This window comes from Ascaphus truei, chromosome 3 (genome assembly GCF_040206685.1).
Source record: "Ascaphus truei isolate aAscTru1 chromosome 3, aAscTru1.hap1, whole genome shotgun sequence".
NCBI classification, from domain to species: Eukaryota; Metazoa; Chordata; class Amphibia; order Anura; family Ascaphidae; genus Ascaphus; species Ascaphus truei.
In genome coordinates, this window is record NC_134485.1 from 190,061,302 (window position 1) to 190,073,447 (window position 12,146).

The 12,146-nt window shown below is 39.9% G+C and overlaps 1 protein-coding gene across 1 annotated transcript in view; it reads right to left on the reverse strand.

Annotated features, from left to right (window-relative positions):
• Positions 1 to 3,818, reverse strand: part of UPK3B (uroplakin 3B) — a 73,086-nt gene extending 69,268 nt beyond the window's left edge. Inside the window, exon 1 of the mRNA XM_075589827.1 lies at positions 3,578 to 3,818. Coding sequence (XP_075445942.1) covers positions 3,578 to 3,635 — 58 coding nt within the window. The 5' untranslated portion in view covers positions 3,636 to 3,818. The remainder of the gene's footprint in view (positions 1 to 3,577) is intronic.
• Positions 3,819 to 12,146: the final 8,328 nt, after the last annotated feature.

The window sequence follows — 12,146 nt, forward strand, 5'->3', positions numbered from 1 at the left end:
CCGGAGCTGAACCGCATTGATTTCAGCCCTGGGGACCTCCTGCTTCCCGAGTTACAAGCCCCGGTATCTCCTATGCGTTTAAATGTCCTGTTCACGTGACGCAGGAGATATAAACATTGCAGGGGGATACCGGAACAATATACTGGGGCCTGTTACTCGGGAAGCAGGGGGTCCCTGGGGCTGAAATCAATGCGGTTCAGTACCGGAGACCCCCTGCTCCCGTACACTATTATTAAAATTTAAATAAAAACAGCTTCATCCCCTTAGGCGCTAAGGCAATGAAGGGGTTAAACCTGAGTACCTGGTTTGTTGGGGCTACAGGGGGTGGATAAAGAGGGTGGATAAAGGGGGTAGTTACCCCAGGGTGGGTGGTTAGGCTTGCCTTGAAGGTTGCAGGAGGTGGTAACCACTATGGTAAAGAAGGGGTTCACCACTCCCGCTACCCACCCGAGAGGCCTATCCATCCACCCTTGGGGCAACAACTCCCTTCACCCAATCCCTCTATCCCCAAGAAACATTAAAATAAAATGACCCTACTACCCACCTGCTCTACCCCCAACAACCCCCCTCAACACATACAGTACAATAATGGGCAAAATTACTATTATCCAGATCTGGATAATAGATAATTTTCCCATTAAAAATAAAACATTATCCTGCCAGCATAAAGTAAATAAAAGTTCTACTTACCCCTGCCAGGATGAAGTCCATCCTCATCAACGTCCTCTGTATCCATATTCTCCATGGGCAGCAACAGTACAATTAAAAAACAAACTAATGGTAACAGCTATTGTAATTAAGGGTTGACCCCCCTCCCCCGCTACCCACCCGGGATACATAACCACCCTCACGGGACAACTGCCCGCACCCTTTACCCATTGATTGGCACAGAAGTACATATAATATGGGCATGATTTGCCACTATGGCAGTCAATGGGCAACCTAAAAAAAAAACAAGCACCAAAAAGACATAACAATGAAATCAAATCAAGCACGAAAAGTATATAATTAAATCAAACCAAGCCCCACAAAGACCACAATTAAATCAAAGCAAGCACTAAAACGACACAACAATTCAATAAACCAAGCACCAAAACAACATTGGTGCTTGGTTTGATTTAATTTGGTATTTTTGGTGCTTGGTTTGATTGAATTGTATATTTTTGGTGCATGTTTTTTTATGTTGCGCATTGAGTGACATAGTGGCAAATCAAGCCCATATTATGTAGTAGTTGCCCCGGGAGGGTGGTTAGGCTTCCTGGGCGGGTAGCGGGGGGGGAGGGGGTTAACCCCTTAATTACTATAGCGGTTACGAACTGCTAAGGTGATTAAGGGGTTAGTGGCCATTAGATTGCTATTTATTATTATTATGATGCTGCCACGGAGAACGGGATGGTAGAACTTTTATTTACTTTATGCTGACTGGCTAATGTTTTATTTTTAATGGGCAAATGAGCTATTATCCAGACCTGGATAATAGTAATTTTGCCCATTACTGTACTGTATGTGTTGGGGTGGCGGAGTTGTTGGGGGTAGAATGGGTATCCATTCATTGCCATAGGGGTTATCTTTGCTCCCATTGAGGGAATAGGTAACCACACTGGCAATCAATGGGTGTATTGGCTAGTATTGGTTTTTAATGTTTATTGTGGATAGCGGGGGTGGGTGAAGGTGTTATTTGGCCTGCGGTGGGTGTTTATGCCTACCAGGTGGATAGCAGGAGGGGTAGAAACCGCTAAGTTAATGAGGGGGTTAACTCCTCCCGCAACCCCCCACAAGGCCTAAACACCCCACCATGGGCCAAATACCCCCTTCACCCACCTCCGCTACCCACAATAAACCAGGCATTAGTATTTAACCCCTTCATTACCTTTTCGAAGCTACCAGAGAGAGGGGAAAAGAGATCAGGAGCGAGTGGGTGAGAGAGAGTAGCACAGGGAGAGAGGGGGGAAAGAAAGGGGGTGAAAGGTAAACACAGAGAGAGGGAGAGAGATTAGCACAGAGAGGGGGGCAGAGATCAGCGCATGAAGAGAGTAGGACAAGGAGAGAATGGGGGAAGAGAGATCCACACAAGGAAAGAGAGGGGTAGAGAGAGAAGGACAGAAAGAGAGAGATCCGCACAGGGCTAGATCAGCACAGGGAGAGAGAGAGAGAGGGGGGGGGGGAGCTGCTACCATAGTTATAGTAGTTAACTATATTATTTCAGCTTTAGAACTAATTTCTTCCTTAGAGAAGTGGCTGTTTTTACCGTATAATACAAAAGTTGATATTTTTTGTCTTTCGATATAACAAAAACAGGTGGCTTGGTTGAAACAATGATACCACCCTCAGAATAATGCACAACAGAGTCCAAATTGTTCATACAACTAATAAAATCAAGATACATTTGCATACATGTTATGTTTCTAGAAAGATTATCCACAAAAAAATCTTCACACGTATAAAGTTCAGACGAATTAATAAAGGTATAGAAATACTTTACATCCCTTTGATAAAACATTGCTCCGAAGATTCAGACTTTCCAAGTCTGTAGAATTGCCGACCGTAGTGCAGGAAGAACACAGACCAAAGCTCTACCTGAAGTAGGCTCGTGATGACCTTTATGCGACCCAAGGGGATTTATTCACTTATGTTTGTGAGTGGTATGTGTGAGTTTTAATCTTTTTTTATTGTAGTAAAAGATTTGACACCATGCTTCTTCTCTTTCCTTGATTTTCAAGCTTTATTAGAGGACCTTTCCTATACAGAGGATCAGGCGATGTCACCCATTTGAAAAAAAGGCTCTAATCTACTTTTATGAGGTGACCCTGAGATTTTTCAAGCCTAAAAATCTGTTTTGGATGTTAAGTTGATCAAACTAATGGTGTATAATTTCAATTATAGAAACTATCTTGTCAGTATCTGAGAAGCACAGCATATCAAATAATTCATTTATAATGTGATTGTTTTTACACAAACCGTCTTTTTAACCTTCTTACACATTGCATTCTAAGGCAATATTGAAGAGCCATGCACCCCTCTCACTGTGAAGTAACTATTAAAAAATGTTGAAATGAGTGGAATATATTTCAACACATCTAGAAGTGTCAAATACTTCGTAGTGTATACTTATGTAGCTATAAGATACTGAATAGGTTTTCTTTTCTTCTTATCAGTTAAAACTGGCGGATGAGATGCTGCATTATTACCTTTCACTTTTTTAATGATTAAGGGGATTATTCTCATTCAGCGAATGTGGTCAATCAAGAGCCGTTTTCAGACAAAATTCCCCATTGATTTCAATAAGGCATTTTGGCTGAAGATGGTCCGTTTGGCTTCTTTGGATCATATAGAATAACCCTTTAAACTATTAAGGTGAATGTTAAAATTATTGTCTTTTTTGTTGTTGTAGGGTATATTCTTTTTGAGAAATTAATTAGCATCTCCTTTTTATCAGGATTGATACATGAATTTTCATTATTCAAGCGCATCACCACTATTTTTTAATGAACCAGCCAACAATTAAAACATTGTTTAATAGTAGTTTCCTAAATACATACAGTAGCACTTACTGAACTAAAGTATTGAAAACATTTACCTGCAAAAGTAACAGCAGATGTAACAATGAGTAGCCACAGGTTTATGGGGAGATTCATCTCTGCAGTGATGTCTTCAGCTATTATCCTGAGTGTCTGGAGTCAGAGTAGATTTTGCATCAGTACTTCTCACTGTTTAACAATCTCAACCTTTAGATTCTAGATTTTGAAAAAATATAAGAAGCTTCTCAGAAGGCACTGTAACATTCGGCTCTACCCTTAGGGTACTTGTGCACCAATGCACTATTTTAGATACATGCATTCTTCACATTTTGCGAAGAACTACCCAGATTTACAACAAACAAGTCAGACCTGTTTAAAACCTGTCATGTGTTTTGTGTGTCTGCAGTACAGGTATTTTTCACATATCAAACAATGATAAGGACGGTTCTTGTGTATTTATATTATTAATTGAATTATATCTACATTGATAAATAATTAGTCTAAATAAGTGACAGGTGGAGCGGTTACATAGTTACATAGTAGATGAGGTTGAAAAAAAGACATACATCCATCAAGTTCAACCAATGCTAAATATAGACAACAGATTTATTCTACAGTATATTGTACTTGCATGAATTCCTTCCTGATTCCAAGAATTGGCAATCAGATTACTTCCTGGATCAACATCCTTCCCATGTTTACTTATTTGGTATATTCTGTATACTGCACCGACACACTTTATTCGAGCAAATGCCCGATTTCTACCTGGCAGATACTTGGAATCCGCCGCTGCTCACCTCTCGCATGCTGCGTTGCGTTTGCCTTCCCAGCCACGGTTCATGCCTGGCTGACGGGGGATCTGATCTGTTAAATGATAACCAGAACAATTTACTAGGCGGCAATGTTTCGTTTGTCCACCAGATGGCATAAACTCATGATAACCAGAAGAATTTATTAGGCGGCAATGTTTCGTTTGTCCACCAGATGGCATAAACTCATGACTTAAGTAATGTGTGGACTTTGCAAGTTGTTTCGTTTACTACTGTATACCAAAAAAGATACTTTATCCCAGTACAGTATGCTACAGTATTGTAACTTGTCCTTGAGACTGAAGGAAGAGTTGCAAAAAATGTATCAATTTAGGCTTTACATACAGTACTGTATTAAATAAAGACAAAGATCATTTTCGCTTACACTATTCTACAGAGACATGAGTGTTCAAGTGGAGCCCGCTTTCCAAAAACCTGACAGAAGTTATGCTTATTTGATATGGGCCGCTATTAATGCAACAGAGGATAAGATGGCAACAGTTGTTCAAATTTATCAGTATTTTATCGAAAATTATGACTTTTACAGATTTTCGCCAACTCCTCATTTGTGGAAGCGCGCAATAAGGAAAAGGTTATGTAGTGACCCCTGTTTTCACCGTATTGAGCCCCAATTTGTTGGAGGGTATTGGTGTGTGGCACCGGGTTTTTCCCGTATCTATGATAATGGAGGCGGCAAAAGGCGAAGGGTCGTGTTAAAACGAAATAAGAAGCGACAGTCCCTGCCAAGCAATGCGCCAGAACCAGAACCAGCAGCAGCACCAGCTTATCATGATGCCCTCGCCATCGGTGACAACCCTGAGATGGATTTCTCAGCCAGTTTTGATGAAGCTTGCATGTACCTAAGCGATTTCCCGCTGACTATAGGTGGGCTAGTCCCTCTGCAAACTATCGACGTGGGTGATGATGAAAGCTGGACTGGAAGTGGGCCGGCGCCGGCGCAAGCTGAATGGGAAATTCAGTAATACAGTATGGTGAGTACTATTATTTTGGTGGGGCTGGCTGGGTACTTCTTTAGGGGGCTGACCATTACTGTACATTAAAACTTTTCATTTTGTTTTTCCTCAGAAAAGAAAACGGCTAATGGGGGGATTTCGATGGATAATATAGTGCTGTACAGTACAGTATGCTGATGTTTTCCAGCCGAACAGTATACTGTGTAATAAACCCGAATAAATAAAACTATGCATTTATTCTACAGTACATGTTCAGTAAATTACTGCACTTACTGTACTGGGGGCGAGATGTGTTTGCAGCAGAGAGAGATTTAATAATATTGTACAGTGAGCAGGGGGTTCCCTGAGCCAGAAATTAATGCTCAGGGAACCCCCCCCCCCTGCTCCTGATCAATATTATTAAAAAAATACTCACAGCAGCCGCCAAAAAATAAATAAATAAATGACAATAAATACATTTGAAATACATTTTTATTGATAGTGTAGATGTGCAGGGGGTCTCCGGAGCTGAACCGCGTTGGTTTTAGGTCTGGGGACCCCGTGCCCCCCGAGATACAGGCCCCTTTAGGGGGTGCCGGTATCCCTCTGCGTTTAAAGGTCCCGGTCACGTGACCGCGGCCTGTAAACCAAGCAGAGCAGAGGGATACCGGCACCCCCTAAAGGGGCCTGTATCTCGGGGGGCACGGGGTCCCCAGACCTGAAACCTGTGCGCTTCTGCTCTGGAGACCCTCTGCACATGTACACTATCAATAAAACACATACAATATACAGTATAAATAAACACTCGTTCTTTACCTTAGCGTCTATGCGCTATGGTAAAGAAGCATTATTTTAATAATATTGTAAAGTGAGCAGGGGGTTCCCTGAGCCAGAAATTAATGCTCAGGGAACCCCGCCCCCTGCTCCTGATCAATATTATTAAAAATACGGAAAATGCTGCGTCATTACCATAGCGGATAGCCGCTAAGGCAATGAAGGGGTTAAGGCATAATAAACAATTAATACATTCAATACATATTTTTCACGTCTGTGTTAAAACTCCCTGCCTTCTCTCTAATCTATGTAAAACCCCCTCCCCCTATTCTCGCTTTTAAAATGCCCTGCCTTCTCTCTAATCTATGTAAAAACCCCTCCCCCTATCCCCCTATTGTGTGTGTGCGTTAAGCTTCCCTGCAAGCTATGTAAAAAAACCTCCCCCTATTGTGTGTGTGCGTTAAGCTTCCCTGCAAGCTATGTAAAAAAAACCTCCCCCTATTGTGTGTGTGTGTTAAATCTGCCTGGCCTGTGTTTCTGAGTGCTGAGTGCTCTGCGTTTAAAGGTCCCGATCACGTGATCGCGGCCTGTAAACCAAGCAGAGCAGAGGGATACCGGCACCCCCTAAAGGGGCCTGTATCTCGGGGGGCACGGGGTCCCCAGACCTGAAACCTGTGCGCTTCAGCTCCGGAGACCCCCTGCACATGTACACTATCAATAAAAATGTATTTCAAATGTATTTATTGTCATTTATTTATTTATTTATTTATTTAGATTTATTTATTAATTGTGCTGCTGCAAGTCGTAAACTCACACCAAGGGCCAAACACCCCCCTCACCCCCAATAAAAAAAATTCACGCACAGCAGCCCCACAATTAATAAATAAATCTAAATAAATAAATAAATAAAGACATGAAGAGAAATAAATATATACTGTACAGTACTGTATATACTTTGTATATATACTGTATATACACTGTATATATATATATATATACTGTATACAGTATACTGTACATATATACACTGTGTATATATATATATATATATATATATATATATATATATATATACAGTATATATATATATATATATATATCATACAGCTATATATGTATATATATATATATATATATATATATATATATATATATATATATACAGTATATATATATACAGTATATATATATATATATATATATATATATATATATATATATATATATATATATATATATATATATATATATATACATACATACATACTGTATGTGAGTGAAAAGAGAAAAAAGTAACCCGTATGGGAGCACTCAGGTATGCAATTGATATATTTGTTTATTTATTTGACACAGTGCAAAAAGGGATGAATAAACAGTACATGATTTAAAAACACTTAAAAAAGAGGCATGGACCCTTAAACACTAATGAACAGCACTAGGGAACAACACACACTGTCAACCCTAAACATGAAAAGGATAGTGACTCAAAAAACACTAGGGAGAATCAAAGTGAATCACAATAGGTTACTGTGTTCAAAGGCACCTACTGTATACAACGCTAAGGATAATGCACACTACACACCAAAAGGTAGACTTGTCAAAGTATAAATGACAGTCTCAAAGCATCACACATCTGCATTAGCATACAGTGATATAACCAATGCCTACAGCACAAATCATGTGTAGGAAAGGTGGTAAGGTGGAATGAAATCCCTAGATGTGTAGAGCAATGAAGTTAATGAATAGCATACAGTATAAAACATAACATTACAATCCACACAGTACATTGCATTTACAGTACATTGTATACTGTAAATGATGCATAGCATTAAATCTATGCACCATATACAGTACTTTACATTCTGCAAATGAATGTTAACAATATAATTGCAAGCTACTCTACCAGTAAATACTGTACAAACACTTCCAAACAAGTCAACTACAGTATTTTAACCAATCAAGTAAACCAAAATCAATATATACTGTAAGTACCAACCAGAAAAGACAATTTAAAACCAAACTAACCCTTACAATACCAAGGATTACATCTACTGTATCTAATTGTAAAAAACCTTATACATTATACACAGCATTGTTTAAAGCCCCCTCCCCCCTAATGTTTCTGTTAAGCAGATTACACTGAAGGGACAGAGATATAAAGGCCTAAAGCCCCTTCCCCCCCTAATGTTTGTGTTAAACAGATTACAATGAAGGGAGAGAGATATAAAGGCCTAAAGCCCCTTCCCCCCTAATGTTTGTGTTAAACAGATTACAATGAAGGGAGAGAGATATAAAGGCCTAAAGCCCCTTCCCCCCTAATGTTTGTGTTAAACAGATTACAATGAAGGGAGAGAGATATAAAGTCCTAAAGCCCCTTCCCCCCTAATGTTTGTGTTAAACAGATTACAATGAAGGGAGAGAGATATAAAGGCCTAAAGCCTTACCTGCATTGGTAAACCCTCCCTGCATTGGTAAACCCTCCCTGCATTGATGTCGTGCAGTGTACAGTATGTAAATGTGGGGAGGGGGGGGGGCCCAATGTGCATAATGTACTGTGAGGTCTAACCACCCTCACCCCCTACCCACATACTGTACCCTTACCCCCCCCCCCCCATCCTGGCCATGGCCCCTCACGCAAAGCAGCTCCACAATTAATAAATAAATCTAAATAAATACATGAAGAGAAATAAATATATACTTTATATATAAATGTGAGTTTATAAATAAAATAAAGAATATTATTTCTAGGGACCCTAGAACAGAAGTTCCCACGCCAATTTCGCGTTCATTGCTCTTTTTTTGCTCTTTTTTTACAATGTTGCTGGTCTTGCGGCTTTGCAGTCTGCAAGCAAAAAGCGCAAAGTATACAGTATGAAGTCTGGGTGAGCGCTTTCCACATTTGATGCCTACGGCACCTTCCCATTTCTACACACTTCAATACCTGCACAGTTGGTAGCGCTTTCCATCCCAGCTACCATTCTGGATATTCACCTCTCACAGGCCATTCTTGCCCGAGTCTGTCCTATCAGACAGGGGCATTAACCTGTATCCACACCACCTGGACAATTTCTCTGTGTCAGAGACTTGTGCTATTTATTTTATATATTTTTGTGTAATTATTCATGCAAATTTATGCTCATTTCATACTGTATGTGGTTTTCAACATAAAGTGGCTGCTGGGCCTGATCCTAACTCATACAGTATAGCGCTTCCCTGTTTGTTTGTTTATTGCAAGCAAAAAGCAGTTTGTAGTACTGAGTGTGAGATAAATTACTGTATTTATCAGTGTTGATCAAAGAGAGTTGATCAGAAGGATTCCCCTTATATACAGTACGTTGAATTAATAAAATTGTATTATTTTCCGATATCCGCAGTGATTCTGGTCAACCTGACAGATTTTTAGTAATACAGTATACTGTACTGCAAGACCATGTGTTGTCTACCTTTTACTATAGTATACTGTACTGTATGAATTACAATAGAGTGCTGTATACTTTATAAGGGGAATCCTTCTGATCAACTCTCTTTGATCAATACTGATAAATACAGTATCATATTTATACCCCTTTAGCACCTGTCGTTCCATCCTATGCACCCATTTACTGTGCAATGGTGATTGCGGTCGTATTCACGTACTTTATGTGAGATAAATTAACCAGTTCTTTTATTGCTGAAGTCGCCACAAAATACTTTTATTTACAAATACAGTACAATACAATGGTGAAACTTTTCAAGTTAACAGCAATTCAAAACATCAACACACAATAATACATACTTTACAGTACTGTACAGTATACTGTACTAGTATATTTGGGCCTTGTCTTTGGGGGTTTATTCATGCAATTATTAGGGTGACCTGGCGTTGGAAATACTGACACAGTACAATCCTACAGCTACACCACCCACCCCCTCCCTTAGAGTTTTTAATCCCTCCCTGGCCAAGCATCAATCGTCTGGCTAATCCAATCCAAGCCATTGTTTTGTTAATCTGGCCCTGGGCTGTTCAGAACAGCCACTGCTTCTAAATTACTGAAAATATACAGGATAAATATACAGTGATGTTAAATAATCCTTTCTGTGGGTCTGAGAGGGTTGAAAGTCACCAGGTCCTCATACAGTAGAGTACATTCTCGAATACCTTTAGAATAAAAATACAGTATATATAAATATACAGTATAAATATTGCACAGTATACTGTAATGTTAAATAACCCATCCTGTTCTTTTTCCCTTCATACTGTAACAGTATCCTCATTGTGTCTGCGGTACAGTAGTTCATTGAGAGAGGAGAGGTTTTGTGTACATCATTACTGCTGTTTATATACTGTACATTTGACTGCACAAGCAGATTTGACGAACACAAGGCCCCCCCTCCCCCCTGGTGCACCCTTTTTCCTGGAACGACAAGAAAACAAAAACTTTGTTCAGTTACTGTACTGTACTGTATGTGCGTACTGTATTATGGTAGAACTACTGTACAGTAGGTGGCTGGTGCAGCTTTCTCTGGAAAGAAAAAAATGGAGCAGTTAGTAGGCAGTTACTGTAGTATGTCAAACTAGTCTACTGTACTGTATACTGGAACTACTGTATACTCTGACTATTGGGAAAGCTAAAATCTGTGCCATACTTACCTGTATCATACTGTACCTACTGTACAATACTACAGCACTGTACTACTTTCCTGATGCTTGTCCATTGCGCGCGATGACAATGGGCAACACAGTGGCAATATGGTCTATATATTTATTGCATCGTTCCTCGGTGAGTACATCGTTCCAAAAACTCATTATGGCTTTATACAACTCGTCCTTCTTGGAGGGTTTCGCCACTTTACGGATGTGGTCCTTCAGCTGATGCCAGACCATTTCGATCGGATTGAAGTCTGGCGATCTGTGATTGGAAAGAAAGGACAATTAGTTTAAGAGATACAGTACACAGTACAAACAGTGGGGAACATAAATGGGACACGGTCTACTGCACTTACTCCGCTGGCGTCTTCACCCAGTTGATGCCGCGCTCAAGGATATGCGCCGTCGACGCGGTGTGCTTGGGATCATTGTCCTGGTAAAAGCGATGACCATTGGGAAAGTCTTGTGTGATGTATCGCACTATCACGGGCACAATGTTGTCTTGGAAGAAATCTTTATTCATGATTCCTATAGCAAGAAAAGAAAAGTGCTCAATAGTACAGTGCATACGGTAAGGCAACACTAGTCAAGTACAGTGCATTAGGCGGCATTATATTTGAGAAATTGTACCTTCAAAGACGACAATGCATCCCGGTCCACGCCTAGAGATGGCACCCCACACATGCAGCTTCACAGGGTGTTTTGGCCGCGGCTTCAAAGTTATGCGGCCTTTTTTGTGGAACGCAAATCTTGCAAATCTCTCCAGCGACACAGTAGACTCATCAGTGAAGATGCAATCCTGGAAAGTCTCACCGCTGTCGATCCATGCCTGTGCCTGGAGCACTCTTTTGATTTTGTTTGCGTCCCGTATCATGGGGTACGCTCTGTAATGACAATGAATAAAAAATGTTAGCGTCACAGCGCAGTACAGTTTGCAAAACAACACTTTTACTTTACAGTACAGTACCTCCTGTACTGTCCACTACTAACCTCACACGTCCATATTTCCATCCAATTCTGCGTCTCATCTTCTTTATGCTGCTCTCGGATACAGTCAGATTGTGGTTTTCCTGAAGAGTGTTTTTAACCCTTAATGCGCTCCTCTCATCATTCTCCTCACTTATTCTGTCCACCAGAAGAGTAGTCTCCCTACAATGCAAAGAAATTATATTGTGTTATTAATATGCAGCAATATAAAATGTATACTGTATACTGTACATGTAATGTTGTAATATACAGTAAATATAAATATACAAAAAATGTATACTGCTGTACTATAAATATAAATAGACAAAATATACAGTATACAGTACTGTTGTAATATAAATATACTATATAAATATACTGTTATTATATCATAATAAATACACATCATACTGTATACTGTATATTCCGTTGTCAGATGAATTGCAATATACCAAAAGTGTATACTGCTGCACAAAAAATATAAATTGACCACACATAC